This window comes from Carlito syrichta, unplaced genomic scaffold, assembly GCF_000164805.1.
Source record: "Carlito syrichta isolate Samal-C Ts95f unplaced genomic scaffold, Tarsius_syrichta-2.0.1 Scaffold305334, whole genome shotgun sequence".
In the NCBI taxonomy this organism is placed as follows: Eukaryota; Metazoa; Chordata; class Mammalia; order Primates; family Tarsiidae; genus Carlito; species Carlito syrichta.
In genome coordinates, this window is record NW_007249430.1 from 234,728 (window position 1) to 258,381 (window position 23,654).

Genomic DNA, 23,654 nt, shown 5'->3' on the forward strand with positions numbered 1-23,654 from the left:
GAAGCCACTCAGTGAAGCTCAAGGCCTACCTGGAACTCCCCAAAGGCCCAAATTACTTGCTTAGAAAATGCATTCTAGCATCTAGAAACATATCACAAGTATGTAAATAATACTTGCTATTTTTTATACAATCAGCTTGCCTTCCTAAACTGATAAGCTAAAAAATATAAGACCCACATTCTCAGATAGACTCATTTCTATTATACTTCATTCACATGGAGCCTGTTGACAAAAATATTCTCCTTAAATACCAAAACAATTTGACCCTGATTTTTCTGACTGAGAGAAATATTGTTAAACCTAAAAGCGGAACTCTTGTACATAATTTTCTTGAGACCATGTGTCAAATAGTAATTTCAAGACCCTAGGATTGTGGCATAATTGTCCATTGACAGAGTACTGTTCCATACAATAGGCTTTGATTCAATCCTCACACAGCTCTAGGAATCAGGCACTTGTTCTTGTTTTACAGAAAAGGCAGCTGTTCTCAGCTGTAGATGACCCAGCCAAGTGTCCATTTCCCCCACATAGATCATATCTGGGGCCCCCACCAGCCTGATCCCCATCCTGGGAAGAAGGCTGTCTACTCAACCTTACAAATGTATCTCCTGAATAGACATAAAAAAATCAACAACAACAAAAAATCTTTCTGAGAAATTCAGTTTGAGGTCCTTATTGCGGGCCAAGAAAACGCTGTTCACAGAGACCTGGTCAAGTTAGCACAATATATCTGTCCCTGCCTTTCTCGTTTCATCGTCTGATTATGGCTTTCGGGCCCTCAAGCTGACTGTCTGTCTTCTCATTTTAGACCATGCAAAGCGTCGTTGCAGCATGGGGGAAAAAGAGTAGGGATTTAGGCTCATCTATAAAGTCCATGACACACATCCAGTTTCTGTTGAAACCATTAATCCTCACCCCCCGCCGCTGTGTTTCTGCGGCTCTCTTGTGGGGAACTAAAGGCAGTTGCTGAAGAAAACTTAGAAGGGGGAAGAAAAATAAGCCAGGAATCTCAGTCCCTGCTTAAATTTTAGTTTAAGAGGGCCATTTGGATCATATACAACATCTAACCTGTAAACATTCCCTTTAAACTTGGGCATACGGAAATTACCTCTCATGTATTGATCTGATGTATATCTCAACTATATATCATACTTATATGTGAGAATATATAATGTATATAAACTGTGGATATCTTTTATTATCCAAAAACTCAAAGAAGCTTTCTTACATAATAAAACAGAGTCTCTAAGATTTAACTAACTTCTCAAAGTCACGCAGCTAAGAAGTGTGAAGATAGGATTAGAATTCAAGTCAGTCTAAATCCTGAGCTTCCAGGGCCAAGATTCCTTGACTTGATTAGATTTCTGATTTATGTTTTGTGTTTAGGTGTTAAAGGATTGCTCTCTGATGAAGCTGGGGGAGAGGGAAGAGGAGAAGATAGTTTGCAATGGGAATTTTTTCATGTTTCTGGGAGAGAATGCCAGGTGGGCCTCTTCAGTGGCCTATACTTCTGCAGGCTGGCCGGAGTCTGTGGTGTCAGCCCTGATATGACCTGTCCTGCCCAAGGCCCCTGTGGAGGGAGTTTGGGGATGACTCTGACATGCACTGTCAAGTTGCATAAATGCTGAGAGTTGTTGGGGCACATTTGGAGTAACAGGTGTGCCTGTTGACCTGTTCCCTCCCTTGGCATATGCTCCACCCCGTGACACTCTGTCGAGATGATGTGCAGCACTCCAGGGTGCTCAGGAAGACACTCTTCTTCCCTGCCACTCTGATTCAACCCTTGTCTGGTATCCCTCCCTTGCTCTGACGCTCAGTCATTTTCCTTTCTGCACAGATCATTACCATGCGAGATTATGTCCCCAAGATCCTGGGCCCCAAAGCCTTCGGGCAATACGTGGGTTCCTATGAAGGCTACGACTCCACCGCCAACCCCACTGTGTCCAACGTGTTCTCCACAGCCGCCTTCCGCTTTGGCCACGCCACAGTCCACCCACTGGTACGACGGTTGGATGCCCACTTCCAGGAGCACCCAGACCTGCCCAGGCTGTGGCTGCACGAGGCCTTCTTCAGACCATGGAGACTCATCCAGGGAGGTGAGCATCCATGGCTCAGTCAGTAGAAATGTCTTGCTTCTTGGTACCTCATCACAGCCAGGCAGAGCCTCCGTTTGGTACATGTGCTGATGCTGTCCAAGCTATCTATGTCTATGGGAAAATAAACCAGTTCAAAGCTTTGTAAAAGCTGGTTTCCATCGACAATGCTTTCACACACGTTTCTGAAGTTCTTCAGAATTCACAGGATAAACCCCTCCAAGTGTGGAGTAACTCATTCCCCATTACTCAAGAAATTTTGAAGTAGAAACGTATAACTGTTCATCATAAACAATGCCATTTCTCTTCACCATTAAGCATGGTATTTGCACTATAGATATAATCAATACCATATGCCAATAATCAATACCAAATGTGAATAACTGGACTTCCTTTGAAAGCAAATTGTTTAGAAGAATGCATTTTCAGTTCCTGGTTAGTTTCTTGGAAGGGTTATCTTGACACTTTCTCCCATCCTTTCTTTCTATTCCTTTTGCCGGTGCTCTGTATGTACTTCTGGAAGCTTCTAACTTGTCACAAAGTCTGATTCCAAGAGTGTATGGATGTGTGGAGTGGGGAAGGTAAAGTTGCCACAATGTGCTCCACGAGCCCTGTTTAGACAAGCTGCTTCATGAAGTGCATGTCAGAGAGCGGCTGGCCCAGCCTGGCCCTTACCAGGCAACCCAATATCTGATGGTGATAACCAGGTCACCTCATGCAGGCCAAATACATAGTGACTTCTAAGTTGTGTTTTGGGGAGTATCCTCAGGTCAAACTGACCCCTTAAAGGACTTTATGCATGTGACTGTGGATTCAGACACCACTGGAGTAGACAGAGCCTAAGAACAACTGGATCTGTTTTCCACACAAGGCCTTTAGAGGTGTTGAGAGCAGGGCTCCTAACACCCTGATTGCCCCCTTAGCTAAGCCAAGGCATCCTTTCTGGGCATTAGAATGTAGCAAGTTTCCCACTACTGTCAGTCTTTTTCTTATAGTATTAGGTTGGATGTTCAAGGTCCATTATATGAGTGAGAACACGTGATACTCGGACCTTTGTTTTTGTGAGAGGTCACTCAGTATTATAGACTCTAGTTCCATCCAGGATTGCTGCAAAATTCATGATTTTGTATGAGCAAATATCTGTCTGGGGATGGGGAAGCACCTCTTATCAATAGGGTGCCTGAATGAAACGTATTTGTATACCTAACCATTAACTGTACCCCACATCATAATAAAAAATATTGATTATAAAAAAAAAAGGAATTTAGCAAGTGCTTCCTTTCCTTGTGTTTCTGCTGCTGAGAAATGAATCAAAAGCCTCAGTACCTGACGGGCCCCAACTCCAGGCCCCTTTGGTTCTGCAGATTCAGTGCTGGCTTGGTGGTTCATTTGCCCTAGGCAGTGTCCTAAGGCTTGTGGGAAACTGTGGAGTCATATATGGCAAATTCATGAACTTACACAAAGATGTTTGCAAAGAATAACTGCGCTTTCAGATGGAGTTGCTGTTCTGTGTCTCTGGAGCTTGGCAGAGAATCCTTCTTGCCTTTTGCATGTTGTGCTCCAGGTGGTGTGGACCCACTGGTGAGAGGTCTTCTTGCAACACCAGCCAAGCTGCAAGTGCAGGATCAGCTGATGAACGAAGAGCTGACGGAGAGGCTCTTTGTGTTGTCAAATTCCGGGACCTTGGACCTGGCATCCATCAACCTGCAAAGGGGCCGAGACCACGGTCTACCAGGTCTGTCTGCTGACTCCTTCCCATGCACACCTCACATACCTGTGTTGCTATTGGTCAGCCTGGCAACGCACTCCTTGAAGCAAAATGTATCTGCAAATCTATCGTCAACTTTTTTTTTAGCATTTTTTTTATTTTAAAATTGTGGGGTACAGTTAAGGGTTAGGTATACAATGTATTGTGCAGGTACCCTTGTTGATGAGGTGTGACCCCCCCAGAGATATTGACTACCGTTAATCCCACCTCCCTTCCCTTCCCTACCCCCCCATAGTTTCCTGCCACTGTCAATCTTTTTCACTTCTTTATTTTTTTGAGTTGGAGTCTCACTCTGCCGCCCAGACTGGAGTGCAGTGGCCGCACTTGGCCACCGCAGCCTCGACCTGCTGGGCTCCAGCGATCCTTCCGCCTCAGCCTTCTGAGTAGCCGGAATTACAGGCATGCGCTACCACGCCCGGCTGATTTTTTTTTTATTTATTGTAGAGATGAGGTCTCGCTGCCCAGGCGGGTCTCGAACCCACAGCCTCAGGCAATCCACTCACCTCAGCCTCCCAAAGGCGCGGGATTACAGGCTGAGCCACTGAGCCCGGCTTCTTTTTCGTTCATTCATGGGCTTTTGAAGTGCTCTAGTTCACTCAACCAATGAAGCCACTTCTAGTTTTCTTTTTTTTTTTTTTGAGTTGAGGTCTCACAGACTGGAGTGCAGTGTCACAAACATGGCTCACCTCAGCCTCGATCTCTGGGGCTCCACCTCAGCCTCCAGAGTAGCTGGGACTACAGGTATGTACCACCACACCCAGCTGTTTTTTATTTTTATTTTTTTTGTGGAGACGAGTTCTCACTATGTTGCCCAGGCTGGTCTCAACTCCTAGTCTCAGGTGATGGGCCTCCAAAGTGCTGGGATTACAGGCATGACTCACTGCTCTTAGCTCCTAGCTTTCTTTAGATAGTAGAAATTGCACAAAGAAGGCTCTAAGCCTCCCAGGAATGCCTGAGCTAGGCACTGATAAATAGCCTGTCCTAGAGAGTAGGAGCTCTGTGGGTGACAACGCAGGTCTGTGTCTAGTGTCCTGGGAAACTCCTGGGGGTGTTAGCATGCTCCTCCTTCTTGACCCACCACGGGGTCCTGCAGCCTGCAGAGATCGCTTTGGTGCCTCCAGGATGACGACCAACTGACTAGTTAGGCCTGGCTCCTGTCATGAGAGGCTGCCCCTCAAGCTGGCCACTCTCGGGCTCCCTCCTCCCAGCCTTGCCCTGCCTTTCCCAAGCCCCCACCTGTGGGCAGCTCTGTTCCTCCTGCAAGCCCTGGAAGCTTAGAAGGTGCCCTCCTAAAGTGTGTTGATGATGCCCATAGACCTGCTCTGCTTGAGACTTCCCAGACCCCAAGATAACTTTCTCCAAAGTGTTCTCTTGTTACTCCACTAAGTTCTTTTTTAACACCTCTTAGAGATATGTGACCACTCTACAGCTTTTCAACGAACTCCTATTGAACCCAGTCATCCACTCACAGATTCAGTCGAGAAATGCACCTTATCTTGTGTGTCTGTGGCAGGGAAGGCAGAGGGGAAACCACCCATCCTCGCAGGCTAGTCTTCTGGAGCTTCAGACCCTCAGCCCAGCAGCCTCCAACAAGGAGCAGGATCTGTGCTCATGGGTCCTCCATCTGTTCCTTCCTTGCCAGGGGTGTCTGGAAGAACTGGAATCAGCCGCTGCCCAGGCTGTAAATATCTAGCAACTGAATGTGAGTTGGAGGGATGCAGGAGTCCCCTCTGTGTGCAATGGAGAACTCACCCACTCTCCGCTACTTTCTAAACCCCAGGCACAGCTGCTTCCTTGCATACAAGGAGCACACGACTGCCTGTCCCATGCCTTTGCTCTTCTGTTTCCTCTGTTTGGAATGCCCTTGCTACTGACACAGGGCTGACCCAACAGCTGGATTTCCTCAAGTTCCTACTTAAATGTGACTTTTGGGCTGACCGTGCTTGTAGCAGGGCATCTCACCCCTTCCTGCCCCTTCTTACCTTACTTTTTCTTACAGCACATAGCACTTTTCACCTTAAAGTGGGATGTGGTGAAATGTGAACACCAGTGCTTTACATTGGCGTGTTGGTCTGCCCACTGCAGAACGTAAGCTCCATGAGGAAGGACCGTGTGGGTTTTGTTGCTGGCATCACCAGCCCTAGAACCGGGACCAGCACAGAACAGACACTTAACACTTACTGAATGAGTGAATCATGGCATGAGTAGACACTCCAAGGAAAGAAGGACCTAGAAGGAGAGAAAGAGGAATAAGACAAGTGCCCTTGGTTGTGAGCAGAAGACGGGTTTAAGCCTAAGATGTCCAGTTGTGGATGTGTCTCTTAATAACACTGCCAACACCCACTTCCTCTTCTGAACACCCAGGAAAATCGTCAGCCTCATGTTTAAGCATTAGAGACGGCACATACAAAAGTGCTTGGTGTGAGTACACCTGAAGACCAATAATACAAACAACATAAGCGACTGTGTACAGTCCTGAGGTTAGGAAGTTTCCCCAATTCCCAATTTTAGCAAGTGGAGGCATTTGGAAGCAACAAGAAGACCGTGTTTATTCCAATTAGTTAGATTGAAGACTAAATTAGGTAATAAGCTTGCCAAGAAACGTTCCCATAAAGATGGGAGGATGGTTTCCCCTAAACCTTGAAAGATTTTGTCTTACTTTGCAGTGAATATAAGATACCCAACCTTCCCTAAAAGACTTTTTTTCCATGCATTTTCATCCATGCCCTACACAGGCAGGGACATCTGAAATTCCTGTTGTTCCTGTCACTGCTCTGAGGTCATGTGAGCACAGACACCATCTACCTTTTATCTCCTGACCACATGCCCAGACATTGCACATCTTCCCACTGGAGTTGGGAAGGATGTAAATATGTTTCCCTTAGAGCAGTAAGAAGAGGAAATACCTTTACTTCTTTTTTTCTTTCCAAAATGAAAACATTAACCTCCCACGAGTACTAGGAAAGTTTTTATTTTTCGTTTTACACTTAAAATAGTTTAAAGAGGGTCTATATTGCTATAGAAACTTTCTCCCCTAATTGTTGAACTTTAATTTCTTATTATTTTGGATTTTGACTGCCTTAAAAATAAATGCAGTCTGTCAGCAAATATTTACTGAAATAGCTGCTCTGTTCCCCAAGCCCTGTGGCAAGCAATGGGAATGTGAATTTTCTATACAAATCAAATGACTTGCTTCTATGTTTCTTGTTACTGGATCATGAGAAATTTGGAGGACACATTTGGGATGGTCTGGTCCAAAATAGGTGATGTGAAAAAATAGAACCAGAGGTGCCACCATGAGGAGACAGAGGTGTCTCTGGAAAGGGATGGCCCCCCTTCCAGGAGGTTTTGATGAAATCGCAAGGGTGGCCCATCTGGAAACAAAACAAGAAGTGTTCTTTAGGAATCACAGAGCATAGGAGCCCACCTACAAACATCAGGAGCTGGGGTGCAGCTAGGCATCTTCTTGGGAGAACTCAGTGTAACCTTTACCAGATGCAGCAGCACCAGGGCGGTGGGACCAACCAAGGCCAGCAAGTGTAGTGACCCAAGTCAGGTGCACAGTTGTTCCCCATGGACTTGAATCAGGGAGCCGCCATCTTAGAAGATGGTGGTTTCAACTCTCACTGATGACTCTGTCCTTCGTCTACCCTTTCCTCTAACCTACCTTTTTCCAAGTTGTTCCCTGTGGTTGGAAGTTTCTCGCCTCCTGGGGCTCAGCAAGTCTCTTATCACTTAAACTCCCCTTCCCAGACTGATTGGAAGATACATGATGATTTATTCTAGTTCTGTCCAGTCTAAATGTGAGGCCCCAATTTCTTGCTCCATGAATGCCTTGGTGCCCTGAGAACTGGCCGGGTCCTCACACACAGCACTCTCACTGAGTGCCTGCGATGTCTGGGCACTGGGAGCAAAACCAGACATAATCTGAGCACTGTGATGGCAGGCGGTGGACAAGCAAGGCGAAAGCAACAGAGAACCTTGCCGTTGCTTTTATTAGCTCTAGCGAGGAACATTCCCAAGAAGGGACACAATTCAGAAAGGCCAGGTCACTAGCTTTGGGGACTTGGGAATGGAGAGGGCTTCTGGAGGAGGTGGAAGCTGAACTAAGAAGAATGAGTGAAGATAGAGGTCAGGTGGGGTGCGCAGAGAGAGGCACAGGAGGAAGAGTGTGTTAGGCAAAGGTGCTCCTGCAGAGTCAGTGGAGCTGGACGAAGGATTCGGGAGGAAGAGGCCCAGGGCACAAGGCTGGTGAACAGCAGGAGAGGCTGGGGGCTCACTGGGGACAGAGCAAGGAAGTACCTTCGATACAAGATCATGGATCAGACGAATGAAGATAGTCATGTACATCCCTCCCCGTGTGTGTGTGTATGTGAGAGAGAGAGAGAGAGAGAGAGAACATGAGAGAATGAGAATATGAGAGAGAGGAGAGAGAGAACATGGAGGAGAGAGGACATGGGGAGGAGGGGAGAGAGAGAGAGAGAGAACATGAGAGAATGAGAATATGTGAGAGAGGAGAGAGAGAACATGGAGGAGAGAGGACATGGGGAGGAGGGGAGAGAGAGAGAGAGAGAACATGAGAGAATGAGAATATGAGAGAGAGGAGAGAGAGAACATGGAGGAGAGAGGACATGGGGAGGAGGGGAGAGAGAGAGAGAGAGAACATGAGAGAATGAGAATATGAGAGAGAGGAGAGAGAGAACATGGAGGAGAGAGGACATGGGGAGGAGGGGAGAGAGAGAGAGAGAGAACATGAGAGAATGAGAATATGAGAGAGAGGAGAGAGAGAACATGGAGGAGAGAGGACATGGGGAGGAGGGGAGAGAGAGAGAGAGAGAACATGAGAGAATGAGAATATGAGAGAGAGGAGAGAGAGAACATGGAGGAGAGAGGACATGGGGAGGAGGGGAGAGAGAGAGAGAGAGAACATGAGAGAATGAGAATATGAGAGAGAGGAGAGAGAGAACATGGAGGAGAGAGGACATGGGGAGGAGGGGAGAGAGAGAGAGAGAACATGAGAGAATGAGAATATGAGAGAGAGGAGAGAGAGAACATGGAGGAGAGAGGACATGGGGAGGAGGGGAGAGAGAGAGAGAGAGAACATGAGAGAATGAGAATATGAGAGAGAGGAGAGAGAGAACATGGAGGAGAGAGGACATGGGGAGGAGGGGAGAGAGAGAGAGAGAGAACATGAGAGAATGAGAATATGAGAGAGAGGAGAGAGAGAACATGGAGGAGAGAGAACATGGGGAGGAGGGGGGAGAGAGAGAGAGAGAGAACATGAAAGAGAAGAGAGAGAGAGACAGTATGCTCATGATGGCATTCTCTGTGTGCTCCTGATGTCATTATAGAGTGTCAACTTTAAAGAGGGTGAGAGAACCTGTCTCAGCTGCTTGTAGAGATGAGAACTGAGTGTGGGGCTGGGTGACAGCATGAATCCCCTCGGATGTCTCGGACTCGGCGTTCTGGTCTCTGGTCTCCTCTATGAGCAAGCTCCTCATAGGAGCCCTGGAGTCTGTGCTGGCACATTCTGGCACGTGAGCGCCACAGGCATGGACGGGGTGATGGAGGGCTTTCTCTGTAGCTGGAGATTATGGACAGTACTGGTCATCATGGCGCCCACTGTCTCCAGGGGCTGGCGCGTGGATGCGGGGGTGGGGGACTCTCTGAAAGGACCCCAGCCCCTCTTCCTGGTGCAGGTTATAATGAGTGGAGAGAGTTCTGCGGCTTGCCTCGACTGGAGACACCAGCCGACCTGAGCACGGCTGTCGCCGACAGGACTGTGGTGGACAGGATAGTGGACTTGTACAAGCACCCCGACAACATCGACGTCTGGCTGGGCGGCCTCGCTGAGGACTTCCTCCCTGGGGCCCGAACGGGTCCCCTGTTTGCCTGTATCATTGGGAAACAGATGAAGGCCCTGAGGGACGGTGACCGGTAAGTGCCTGCACGAACCTCTGACACTGGTGATGGTGATCTATAGCTTCATTTGAAGCCATCCAGACCTAGGTTCAAGTTCTGGCAGTATGAACTATTGTTGATTTCCCGTATGTCAAAGCATGCAAGTAAGCAAGACTCCGACGAAAATAGTGCATTTCTTGAGGACCCTGCAGCCACCTCTCCTGGCAGCATCTTTGATGCCACAAAGGTAGGCACTGACTCAGGCACAGTCCTGTGCCCGTGGGTGGTCTATCCCTCCCAGCTCTCCACCCACCTGCCTACACAAGGCTCTGCTTGCAGGTAGCAGAAAGCTAAGGCCCCTCTTACTTGCCTTTACTTGCTTTCTGCTCCCTCCTCCATTTCAGCCTAGAATGTGAACGTTGTACAGCCAGAGAGAGTCAGAAAGCAAGCTTCTGGTTCCCACATCTAACCCTCCCATCTCCATGTGCCTCACAAAGCCAATACACACAATGCACTAGAATTTGGGAACAGCACAAAAACAATGGGAAACGTTTCCTTTTTCTTCTTTAATAATCCTTACAAAGCCGGACTCGGTGGCTCAGCCTGTAATCCCAGCGCTTTGGGAGGCTAAGGTGAGAGGATTGCCTGAGCCCGTGGGTTCAAAACCCACCTGGGCAACTTGGCGAGACCTCATCTCTACAATCAATCAAAAAATTAGCTGGGTGTGGTGGTGCGCGCCTGTAATTACGGCTACTCGGAAGGCTGAGGCGGAAGGATCGCCGGAGCCCGGCAGGTCGAGGCTGTGGTGGCTGGGAGCGGCCACTGCACTCCAGTCTGGGCAACAGAGTGAGACTCCAACTCAAAATAATCATAATAATAATAATCCTTGCATGTACAGTTTCTCTCCCCTCCCCCACCCTTTCTCTCTCTCCTTCTCTCCTTCTCCCTTTCCCTCTCTCTCTCTCTCTCTCTCTCTGGTAGTCATTGTGCCTGTCAGATTTTTTTTTTTTAGGATATCCATGTTCTTTTGAGAGAATATATCTTCCACACACCAGGGCTCCGTTTTTCCCCCCTCAATAACTCTTTTACCATTAATTTCTGCAATGCAGTATTTCAAGGAGTTAAGAATACCTGGAGAGAAATAGCTAAGAGAATTTTCTACTTCAGAACTGTACCATTAACAAAGTTGTGTTGTTTGAGATATTCTGGTGCCTGGAAGCCACACCCTCACTGGGTGTATTTCTTCAACTTGTCCTTTATGTGTCTGTTGTATGCATATTCTATGTATTATACAACCTCTAGTTGAAGTTCAGTTTGAAACAAGCCCACAGAAGCAGCTGGCAGATTCTTGGAGTGATACTGTGCATTTCTCATCCTGAGTACTTAGGACTGAGTATCTACTCCATACAAAAATCTGATGGAGCCCCTTTTCACATTCTGAGCGCAATTCATCCCAGGTAGGAAGGAAGAAGAGCTCTATATGATAATGGGAGACACATGCTTTATGGTGTTCAGACTAGGAGCTGCTGGGGCTTTGTCAATGGTTTTAACATTTTGGAAAGAAAGTAAAACTTTATTTCCTAATATCACAATTTTCTTGATTGATCATGGCCTGGAGGAAGAGAAGCTGTTCATGGTACTTGGACTTCAGCTTAGATGGCAGCAGTTTCTAAAATAGCTGAATGTCCTGTCATTCTCTTTGTTTTAACACAAAACTCCACCCCAGGTAAAAATCAATGCAGCAAAATATATTGTCATCACCGATGAAAGAATGGCTCTAGGAGCCTCTTCCATCTAACACTCCATCCTCCAGACAGGCAGCAAGGTCCACACAGGGTGTCCTGGGTGCTCACTGGTCTCCAATGTCAACTCCTGGATGGACCGATGTCCCAGGGAAAGGTGAAGCTGAACAAAACAGTGGGCAGCTGGTATTCAATGGCTCCACAGGGTCACCGGGGCTCTTGCTCTAACACTGCTCTTTCCTGTGGAGGTTCTGGTGGGAAAACAGACCCGTCTTCACGGATGCGCAGAGGCATGAGCTGAAAAGGCACTCTCTATCTCGGGTCATCTGTGACAACACGGGCCTCACCCAGGTGCCCGTCGACGCTTTCCAAGTAGGAAGATTCCCCCAAGATTTTGAGTCCTGTGAAGGCATCCCTGGCATGGACCTGGAAGCGTGGAGGGAGACCTTTGTTCAAGGTGACGTTAAATCTCTGCTCACTAATAATACTGAGTGGTCTCTCACAGAAACAAAGAACCGAGTATCACATGTTCTCACTCATAAGTGGACCTTGAACAACTACCGTATTACTGTAAGAAAGGGATTGAAAGTAGTGGGAAACTGTGGGGAGAGGGTGGGGGGATAGCTGGGATTGACGGTGGTCAATATCTACCTGGGGAAGGGGGGGCACTCCTCATTAATAAGGGTACTTGCACAATGAACGTTTGTATACCTAACCCTGAATTGTACCCCACAATTTCAAAGTAAAAATTAAAAGAGGAAAAAAATAAATCTCTGCTCACATTATGTTACAGAATAGAGATGCAATCAAAGACAGCATAGCTTTCAAATAAGCTGAACTGACATTGACACCATCAACGCCCTGCCTTGCTTCTTCAGGGGAGCTCACAGGCTTAGTTGGTCCTCCTTAAGTGAGGAAGGGTTTGGAGGTCTGGAAAGTGAATCAGCCTGCTCCCTGTTCCCCAGAAAAGACTGTGTGTATTATTGAGTAGTGACCACAGTACAGCTCCCCAGTTTGGTGTTAACCGTCTCCCAGACCCTCATTTTCTGCTGCAGGGTCTGTGCTGTTCTCAGCTGGATGCCCAGTGACCCCCTTGCTCCCTTCCCCCAACCAGATTCCGGGAGCACCCACCCAGCTGTGAACACCCCACACAAATATAGAACTGCCCCAAGCCCCTCATGCACAATTGCCCTGGTTGAGAGGTAGCAGATAGGATCACACATTTTAAGGAGTAAATCGTGGACAGCATTTGGCTACAAGTCCTCTGGGAAGACCTGACTTACCGGCACCTGAGGGTATTTGGGATTTAACTGAGCAAAGCAGATGTTCTGACTTTAGTTTTCGCTCTACACATAATTATGGCACATATCAAATTGCTGCATTTCAATCAGCATGAAAGACTTATTCTGTTATTATGCATGACACCAACTCTGTGATGTGAGACCCAGCTCCACGCAAGAGCTTAAGAAATAGTAATTCATGCCTCCTCAGTGGGAGGTATTTCCTCAGGGACTTGAGATCCACTTACAAGTGGATTCACACACACACACTGGTGCACACACACAGACACATAAGACACACATAAAACACACACCACACACTCACTTTCACAGTACTTACATTCCAGAAAGAGAAGACAGACAATAAGCAAATCCCCTCTTTGAAGACCCTATCCCCAGGTATAGTCCCATTCTGAAGTACTGAAGGCTGGAACCCAAATGTGAATTTTGGGGAACACAAGTCAGCCTATGACAGGAATATTGGGTTATAGTTTTGTTTTGCTTTTTTTCTTATACTTTGTCTGCTTTTTAACCTTTCAACATTGCATAGATGACAAGTGTGGCTTTCCAGAGAAAGTGGAGAATGGGGACTTTGTGCACTGTGAAGAATCTGGAAGACGTGTGCTGGTATATTTCTGCCGTCATGGATATGAACTTCAAGGTCAAGAACAAATCACTTGCACCCAGGAAGGATGGGATTTCCAACCCCCCACTTGCAAAGGTCAGTCATTTAACAGGGCATCTGTTTTTTAAATTACAATTACAAAAATATCTGCTTTTTTCAAATATAAACTAAGAATTAAATGTCATTGAATATCTATTCCTTTGGCAAAGAGTGCTTCTGAGCATCATTGTCTTCCCAGAGCTGTCTGGGAATACAAACAGGATTCTCCTTGCAGTTGACCATGTTTCCAAGCATGTCAAGGTGGTAAGTTTTGTGCTGTGTATCCTTTAGTACAAAAACAAACATGTCAGTTTCAGTTTTAGAAACCCAGCATGTTTTGTCCTTGAAGGGCTGTGATGGCCAGCTACTTCCAGACTCTTGACAGTAAAAGGAAAGACAGACTTTGTGAGCACCAGAGACCCACCTCGCTTTCACCCTGTGGAAATAGTCAGATATGGGTGTGACTGCCCACCTAGTCAGGGGTCTCAGGTGCCCGCTGGGTGTTTTCTTTCAGCTGAGAGAGAAGGAAGGAGGAAGGCAAGAAATGAAGCTGACCGGGAATGGTGTTCAGGAAATAACTCTGAGAATAGCTAAGGGCACACACACCTGTGCAAAATTGAAGTTCCCGCTTCACCCACGACTCCCGGCTTTCATTGTTAAGAGATCATGGCGTGTGATTCCGGGTTGAACACACTGTGTGTTCTGTGTTAACACATCTTTCTGTGGCACACAGTTCTCTTGTACACCTACATCTTTTATTGCTTAAATCCCTGGACCTTTTTTTTTTAATTGGAGTCTCATTCCGTAGCCTAGGCTGGAGTGCAGTGGCATACTCACGGCCACTCCAGCGTCAACTTGCTGGGCTCCGGAAATCCTTCCACCTCAGCCATCCAAGTAGCCAGAACTACAGGTGCGCACCATTACACTCGGCTAATTTTTGATTTATTGTAGAGACAAGGTCTCGCCAAATTGCCTGGGCTGATCTTGAACCCATGGACTCAGGCAATCCACTCCCTCAGCCTGCCAAAGTGCTGGGATGACAGGCTGAGCCACCGAGTCCAGGTTATATCCTTGTTTCTAAGACTTCTTGGATCTGGTGGGGTATCTGTACTTCCAGTGGTAAGTGTTGTAGCTTATGTTACCAAAAATAAAGTAGCAGTCACAGTCGCAGCCAGACTTTTTTTTTTAATATATATTTTATTTCAAAGATGTGGGGTACAATTCAGGATTAGGTATCCAAGTGGACATCATACAGGTTGGGCATTTTGTATATTCATATTGACTATTTGTTTTAGGCATTTATGACCCCAAAGCTATATTCACAGGGCTCTGTGAGGTGCAAACAAAGGAGGAGCAAAACGTTGGAAGCAGATCAGCAAAGGGAAATTCCCTAACCCTCTAGTCGCTTGGGCTGCCCCACCTTTCATGTTGTGACATGCCTGGGCTTCAGTACATGACTCTGCTCATCCCATAAGTCTGGCCTGTCCCTAGTCCTGGGGTTCCCAACCCCTGGGCAGCAGACCAGTACTAATCCTTGGCTTATTTGGAATCTGGCCACACAGCCAGAAGTGACAGGTGGGCTAGCAGAGCTCCACTTCCTGTCAAATCAACGGGGGTATTAGGTTCTCATAGGAGAGCGAACCCTACTGTGAACTGCACACGCAAGGGATCTAGCTTATACCGTCCTTATGAGAGTCTGATGCCTGATGTTTCCCTCCCTCAGCCCCGACCCTGTCTGTGGAAAATTTGTCTTCCACAAAATTGGTCCCTGATGCCAAGAAGGTTGGGGACCGCTGCCCTAGACAATCTTATGGTATCCCATCAAAAGCATTCTCCTATTCTATTCTTGAAGTCCTTTCACCCCTTCCCTCATACCCCAATATATTTTCTTGATTTTTCACAGCAACACTCAACAGATCCCTAGAGTTCTAACAATTATTTCTGAACCAGTCTGGGTGCTCCGTGAGGCACAAGAGTGTTCCCTGGCAGAGCCCAACACAGCGGTGAACGCTCAGGGTGGGCACCGTGGCTGGCAGAAGCAGCGTCCTGGGAGCTTGTTAGACTTGTGGCATCTTAGGCCCACCCCACAACCCCTGAGACAGAAGTCATACTCTTCATGAGACCTTGTTGGACTGTGTTTATTAAAAGTTGAGAGGCCTGGTGGATAATCCGCACGAACCATTTACCTCTGTCTCTAGTTCACTGACTGGGGCCCAAGTCTTGCCTGGACATTTCAGTAGACAGTTAGTCTGTCTCCCCAAAGTTGCTTAGCCTCTGTGTGCCTCTGTGTTTTCTTTTTCTTTTACTTTTTTTTTGAGTTAGAGTCTCACTCCGTTGCCCAGGCTGGAGTGCAGTGGCACACTCACGGCCACCCCAGTGTTGACCCAATGGGCTCAGTCAATCCTTCCGCCTCAGCCTTCCAAGTAGCTGGAACTACAGGTGAGCGCTACCATGCCTGACTAATTTTTGGTATATTTTAGAAACAAAGGCTCACCAAGTTGCCCAGGCAGATCTCAAACCCCTGGGCTCAGGCAATTCTTTCACCTTGGCCTCCCAAAGTGCTGGAATTACAGGCTTGAACTACCGCAACTGACTGCCTCTGTGTTTTCAAATGTGAAGTGAGGATGGAGCTACAGTTTACTTCGTGGAATGTCCATTCAAATTAGTTAATAAATTCATAGAACAAAAGGCAAGGCACAGCCCTGTTGTTGTTAACATAGTTCAAGTCAAAAAGTGATTGGGGCAGAGCTCAATCAATTGAGAGGTTTTATTTTGTCTAGCTTAAGGACGAGCCTGGGAAAAAGAAACACAAATTGCTATGGGACCTGTGACCTCTGTTTTCATAGAGGGTCTTGAGGGATTCAGGATTTACATGGCAAGAGCAAGCAGGGGAGGAAGGGGGTGGGGGGGGAGGCAGGAGGGAGGGTGTGCAAGAAATGAATGGTTACATTCTCTCCAGTCTTTGATTAGGGCTCAGTGAATTTACATTTTACATGTGAAAAGAGGGGGTAGAAGGAAAGTGATTATGTATTTCTCTTATGCTCAGTAAATCTACATTTTACATAAGTTAGAGCAAGCAAGTAAAATCACAGCTACCTGGGAGCAAAAGGAAGACTTTTTAGGTTTTATTTTTGTTTTTCTGTGTACCTCGGTTCCCAGGCTTGACTTTCCCTTTGGCAAGTGACTTTGAGGTCCTGAGGTTCGATATGTTTTATTTCACAGTAGCAGGTGCTCAAAAGCTGTGCTCTGAAATGTGGCACATCGGTACTGAGAGTTATTCTGCTGAGTACATGAGCAGAACAGCTGTTGATCTGGAGTCCTGTTCACGACATGTCATCAAGTAGAAACACAAGCTCCAGAGTGCCATGCACACTGAGCGCCCAATCAGATGTCTCCACAAGCAGTGAAACCTCTTTCTGCCTCCTCCCTGATAAATGCCTTCTGAACACAAAGACAGCTGTGGGCACTCCGCAGGTGCTGTTCCACGTGAGTCTCCCTGCGGACTGAGACATGGAGAGGAACATGGAGAGCCAATTAGGATCTTTTCATTCATACAAGTCTTTGTTTTATTGTCTTATCACATCTATAATCAATATCTTAAAAATAAACAAAGTATAAAAAACTCCTTAAGAACAAAGTCGTAGTTCAAATGTCCTCATTTGTTACATTTGTCTATTACGCAAATATTTTCATGATATTTATTCCCTACACTAGAAGTTTCAAAAATCAAGAATTATAAGAAAAAAACAAACCCCTAAGTGTAGCAGAAAGGGAGTTCTTGAGTTTCATGGTATGGACACAGTGCCCAAGCTGACTGCACAAAATCTGCTCCTCAACATCTCTATGGTTGCAGAAAGGAAAGCCCTGGGTCTAACTGAATGTTTAACACAAAAAACCAGGTAAGACCCACTGCCCTCTTCTCTAGTCAAATCCCCCTCCTCTACTAAGATCCAGCCACATAAAAACTTGATAGAAAAAAGCAAAACAAAGCAAGCAAATGAACCGTCTTAAGTCCCAGTTGAGCGCTTTGAAGCTGTGAATTCCAGATAGATAAACAGCTATGAGCCTGTAGCTTTTTACATTAGTTATTGTCAAGAGGTTATGCAATAAGTGAATACAAATAAGTGTTTTGTGTCTATGACAGCAAATAAGATTTGCAGTTAGCGCAAATTTGCTCAGAGAAATGGGAACATCTGTGCCGATGTTTGTGTGCTCACAGTGTGTAGAGATGTGGGAATGCAGTCTGTTATTAAAGCAAAGTAAAAGGGCCAGATAGTGCAGCCTGGGCCTCCACGCAGACTGGGCCTCCACTCAGCCTGGGCTTCTATGCAGCCTGGGCCTCCACACAGTCCAGGCCTCTGCACAGCCAGGGCCCCTGTGCAGCCTGGCCCTCCACGCAGCCTGGGTCTCTGTGCAGAAGGATTCCAGAATCCAGGAAACTGCAGGCCTGAAGGCTATTTTTCCTCTCCATTGTAAGGAACATTGTTATCAGCCTGTTCAATGATAAATGTCTAGTAGACTTGCCATACACATGCAGGACACCTGCACTGGGTCACCCTGCGTGTTGCGCATGTTTGAGTGTTCTCATTTGTCCCGTGGTGCCCAGTCCCTTCCACTTGTGTAGGAGTCCAGGTTTTCCACTCAGTTTGAGATCTTGAGTGAGTCACTCAATCCCTCTGAGTCCCCTCCGTCCATCTTGCCATGTCGTCAGCACCAGGGACCCAGGATTGGAGGGAGGGTTTCACCCCGTTTCTGGCTGTCAGTGAAGGTTGCAACCAAAGCCATTTTTATTCTTGCCTGGAAGAGGGTAGACTTGCCACACATGCGTTAGTGTCAGTCCCTGAGAAGAAGACCTAGAAGGCACTAGTCCCCAACTCGGGCTTCTGATTAGAATAAACTGTTAATTCAATAAGTGTTGTGGGTGGAATTGTGTCCCCCAAAAAGATACGCTCATGCCCCTAGAGACCTGACTTGCAGGGTCTTTTCAGATGCCAGCAAGTCAAAATGAACTTCTCAGGGGGTGCCCTGATAGCCTGATAAGAGGAGGAGACCAGACTCAGGGATGATGTCCCTGAAGACCGCAAGTAGGAACAAAATGTATACAAACCAAGGAACGCCAGAGACTCTGGAACCACCAGGACCTGGAGGAGGCAGGAGTGACTCGGCCCCAGCGGCCTTGTGGGTAGTCTGGCTCTGCCTGCATCTCCAGTTCAGACTGTGGCCTCCAGGACAGTGAGAGGACGCGTTTCTGGTGTTTTAAGCCACCCAGTTTGTGGTGACTTGTCAGCCGCAGGGAACTCGCACCTGAGATAAGTCTGAGCTCCAGGGACTTGGCAGGGTGGAGGAGAGAGGGGAGTCAAAGCTGCTCAGAGTGACCACCCTCCCCCCACTCCCCAGAAGGGCTGTGTCAGCAAATGCAAGTAGCAGTCCTGGCAGGGCCGCTTCATGACCAGCACCTGCCTTCCCACTCTGTGGGTCTTATCACGCGTCTTGGGGGAAGTATAAGAGAAAGTAGATCCGCGACATTCATGGACGATGGCTTAGACTTTTTCTTGGAATCATGACAGAGCCATACCTAACTGAACACTCCCTGCTCCAAGTGAGGCTGCAAATACCTCCACAGAACACCAACCCTTCTACATTGAGGGATACAGGTGGAGCTGGTTCCAGGTGCAGTTTCACCTAAGAAAGATGTTACATGCTAAAAGGCCTTGAGATGGTTAACTACAAATAAAACATCTTAATAACTGCAACATAAAGATAATATACAATAGCTCATATCCACAAAGTTCCAGTTCTTGAAATTCCTCCACCCTTCTGTTGTGCTCATATAATTGTTGCCATTATCAGTAATACGATACTTAATGTCCATGATATTTTGAAAGCCTACAATATTCCCAGCACCTTGCTAGTTCTCCTCATAAGCATCACTCTTAATTCTCATGGCCGTCCTTCCCAACCTGCATGATTCCACCTCACATGATTAGGTGAGGAATGCAGGCACAGGGCAGCCTTCTGCTCTAGACCCCGGAGTCAGGCGTCTGCAGCCCTGTGAAATGTGGCCTCCTCACCTGAAGCAGCACCAGCATGGTGACAGCAGCCCCAATCCCAGCTGGCCTGTGAGGTCATATAAGGCACCTGCACTGGGTCACCCCGCATATTGCTCATGTTTGAGTGTCCTCATTTGTCCCATGGTGGCCAGTCCCTGCCACCTGAATAGGAGTTCGGCTTTTCAGCATGAGATCTTGGGTGAGTCACTCAGCACCAGGGTCCCAAGATTGGAGAGAGGGTTTCACCCCACACCTGGCTCTCAGTAAAAGTTGCTCCTGTGGTCATTTTTATTCTCACCTGCCAGAGGAGCACACACCCAAAGCATTATTGTGTCTATTTTACTTACAGAGCAGATACTTAATAACTTACAGCATAGTTGTTGACATGCTGCCACTCGTTTCCTGGAATTGGCTGGAAAGGAAACATTGCTTGAAGAAAACGCTGTAGAGCACCTTATTTGGAAACACAAGCCTAGGAAATCAAGGGATGGACTGTAGGTTTCATGTGGAAGGAGGCCAGGATGGGTGGCACACAGCCTCCACTGACAGCAGAGGGTGGGGGTTCCAGGTAGCAGTGGGGATGCCCAGGCAAACTTGCGAGGACGGAAGAGATCAGACACCTGCACCATGAGACCTTGGGTTGTCACTCAACCTCCTCTGAGTCCCTTCCCACTTCTCAGCAGGTGTCAGCACCAAGGTATCAGGGTTGGAGGGAGGAAAAGTCTGTCTGGCCTCGTGATCAGAGAGTGGCCACTGATCATTGGTTCCTGAAACTGTAGCATGCCCGTGGCAGAAGGAAGACAGGGTCTGGGCTGGAAAGACCTGGCAAGCAGAGGGGCAGGGAGGACAGGGTGCATGGAGTCCTGGATCTGAGACGGGCCGGTGGGAGTGGGCTTGGGCAGCAGATTCCAAGTCGAGGCCAGCTGTACACGTGTTCTGCCTCAAGAACCATCTCAGGATTTCTTTTCAGAGGTGAGGGTACAAGATATGGCCACACAATACCAAAGGTAACTCCCCTGCTCTTCCTGGATGAGGGAGGGACAGAGCACAGGGACCCAAGAAGGAGCACTCCGCCACCCAGGAAGTGGTAGCCGAGGGTGGGGCGGGGCCATGGCTCCTCCTCTCACATGCGGCTGGTCTTGTTTATGCAGATGTGGACGAGTGTGGGGACCGTGTGCACCCACCCTGCCATCCCTCCGCGCAGTGCAGGAACACCAAGGGCAGCTTCCAGTGCGTCTGCACAGACCCTTACGTGTTAGGAGATGACGGAAGAACCTGCGTGGGTAAGGCCACACCTCATCTCTGTGTCTGTTTGCTGGTTTTTGAAAAGTGTGTTCAAGGTATCCACTGCCAATCACTATGTGAAGGGACAGAGATGGCATATAGGACAGACCAGACTGGCTGAAGTAATGCATGATGCATCAAAGTGTTTAGAGGGAGAGTTGACCTGGACAAAGTTGTGCAGGATGTGCAGGTATCTTCAGAAGGAGAGTTGACCTGGGCATAGTAGTGTACAGAAAAATGTGCAGGTGTCTTTAGAAGGAGATCTGAGCACCTGAAGATTGAAGCAATGCTCCCTCTGTGAAGTGAGACTGGAGCTTAACTCTAAGTGACAGCTCTGAGGAGGTAGATGAGTGAACTGTTGCCACAGGTGTCAATGTTCTGAGGCAAGACTGCTCATGTGGGAGACGAGGAGGTGACAAAAGGTCAGTGCTGCTAAATGTAAGGTGTCTGTGGGGTGAGCTGGGGAAAGCAAGTGAGTAAGAGCAATACCATGCAGACCCTTTGGGCTTGTAACTACTGCTGTTTACTACTAGCAGTAAAATCCATTAAGTGATTTCTCAGGCCCACCCACCTCCTTCTCATTCGGGAAACTGAGAATCTCTACCTCAGAGGCTCTCAGGCTTGGGGACAGGGCACAACGTCCCAGAACCAGTGGGGCTCCAGCATCAAGCAGTGTACAGCGAGACAGGCCCATGAAATGAAGGCAGAGGTGGGTGCCCTGGCTACATGATTGCTGGGAGTCTCTGAGGAAAAGCTTCACCAGACGGTCACTCATGGGGACACCAATTCCCAGGGATCCAGGAGGCTTACACGTAGAAGTGTCGTGACCTGTTTCTCTGTAGGCAAGGGACCCTCAAATGTACCTTACTTTTTCTGGATAAATCAGTTTGGTTGTACCGGCAAAGCTACTCAGTGTCTTATAACAGTTACTTCTGCCCAGCCTTATCTTTATAATGAATTGATAAGATTATGATAATACAAAATTTAACTAGCCCCAGGTTTGCTATCTCTCATAGTCCCGTGGTTTTTAAGTGGCTTTCTCATTGCTCCTAGCTTTAACTGCTTTGATTTGAGGTCCCTGTTGTGTTCGTGCAAACTACCCGAAATATTTTCCACCTTTGAGCAAAGCAAAACTAGACCCATTGCATTCAAATCAGTATATGGTTTGAGTGCTTTGCATTTTCCCAAGTGTGTCCCTGTGTATTCTTTCTTTTGACCCACGTCATGCAACAGAGAGGCAGAAAAGGAAAACTTTCCAAGTCTGGAAAGAACTGTCAGATACCAGGAAGACGTGGAGCAATAGTCACAGTCAGCTGCTGTCTGTTCCCTGACTGGTCCCCCAGCAGACTAGGATCAAGTAGGGGGTGTTTACTTGGCCTGTCTTATAGAACGCTTCAGGGGTAGGCTTGTCCTGGCTCAAGATCAAGTAAATGGCAGGAGGATGAGGACAAGGAGCCCAGTCCTGGGACACTACTCCCCACTCTATATCTGGGCCGCTTTGTGTCCCTCTGCATGGTCCTGGGATGGCTTCAAGGTCACCAGGCTTCGCCAAGCTACCAGCTGGTCCCAAACACCCCTCAGCTTCCCATGGCTCCCTGCAGCTCCCGGAGGCTCAGGAACCCAGAAGGGTGAGTTTCTCCCCAGCCAGCTCATTCTGCTTTTGCTCCTTCTCTGTCCCTTGGCCTGGGGATGTTCATCACTGTTTTTTCAAGCTGCTGCTGCTTTTATTTTTTTTAATTTATTTTTATTTTTTGAATTGGAGTCTTACTCTGTCGCCCAGGCTGGAGTGCAGTGACATGCTCACAGGCACCCCAGTGTTGACCTGCTGGGCTCCGGCAATCCTTCCACCTCAGCCTTCCAAGTAGCCAGAACTATAGGTGCTTGCTATCATGCCTGTCTGATTTTTGATTTTTATTGTAGACTTGAGGTCTTGCCAAGTTGCCCGGGCCGGTCTTGAACCCACGGGCTCAGACAATCCACTCACCTCGGCCTCCCACAGTGCTGGAATGATAGACTGAGCCACCGATCCTGGCCTGCTTCTTTTTTTAACAACCTGTCCCACCTCTCCTTTGTCAGGCACTCTGTCTCTCTCCTCAGCTTCTTCTCTTCTCTCCAATCTGTTGTTTTTTCAGCCTCTGGTCTTATTCACATGTTTCCTCTATGTGAAATTGTATCCTGTCTTCAATGAAACCAAACTACTCTTGATGGTCGAAAACTAGAACATGCCAGTTCTTACATTTAGATTTTTAAATAAAATATCTAAAAAAACCATTCAGATGCGAAGGGGCAAGGAGTTGGGTGACAATACTACACACATTTATAGAGAGGAATTCAGACTGCTTTCTGGATTTATTATAAACCTAGGAATACTGACTCAGAAACCTGTCAAGGAGAACCGAGTAGGGCATTTAAGTCAACATTCTGATTCTGCTGTCACGATGGCCCCAGAAACATCTGCTGCATTTTTGGTAACCTCTTTCCACCCCCTTAGATGGCTCTAAAGGACCCTAGAATAAAGCTTCTTCTGCTGTTATCACATTCAAGCCACCACTCCTCCTGACATTTTGCTCAGGACTCGCTTGTAGCGCTTCTCTCTGAATGCTCAGTACCGAACCCAGAAAAAAAAATTGTTAGAGATATCTATCTATCTATCTATCTATCTAGAGAACAAAGTGCACTTGAAAAAATGCACTTCCAGTAGAGGTTGACAAATTATTTTATGAAACAAAGTAACTTTTATTTGGGCATTTGAAAATGCCACTTCCTGGGCAACCACCTTGGGTTCCCTCCCACTGTGGGAGCTTTCCTGTCCTCTCAATAAATCCTGCTTTCTAAAAAAAAAAAAAGAAACAAAAATGCCACCTCCTGCTGC

The 23,654-nt window shown here is 47.3% G+C and overlaps 1 protein-coding gene across 2 annotated transcripts in view; it reads left to right on the plus strand.

The window, feature by feature from the left end:
• The window catches only part of TPO (thyroid peroxidase), a 92,479-nt gene that overhangs the window by 62,011 nt on the left and 6,814 nt on the right, over positions 1-23,654 (plus strand). Inside the window, exons 8-12 of one of the 2 annotated variants that reach the window (XM_008061621.1) lie at positions 1,838-2,096; positions 3,658-3,828; positions 9,561-9,798; positions 11,753-11,961; positions 13,335-13,505. In XM_008061621.1, coding sequence (XP_008059812.1) covers positions 1,838-2,096; positions 3,658-3,828; positions 9,561-9,798; positions 11,753-11,961; positions 13,335-13,505 — 1,048 coding nt within the window. Of the gene's footprint in view, positions 1-1,837; positions 2,097-3,657; positions 3,829-9,560; positions 9,799-11,752; positions 11,962-13,334; positions 13,506-20,649; positions 20,782-23,654 lie in introns of both variants that reach the window. The other variant, XM_008061622.1, reaches the window with a different exon arrangement.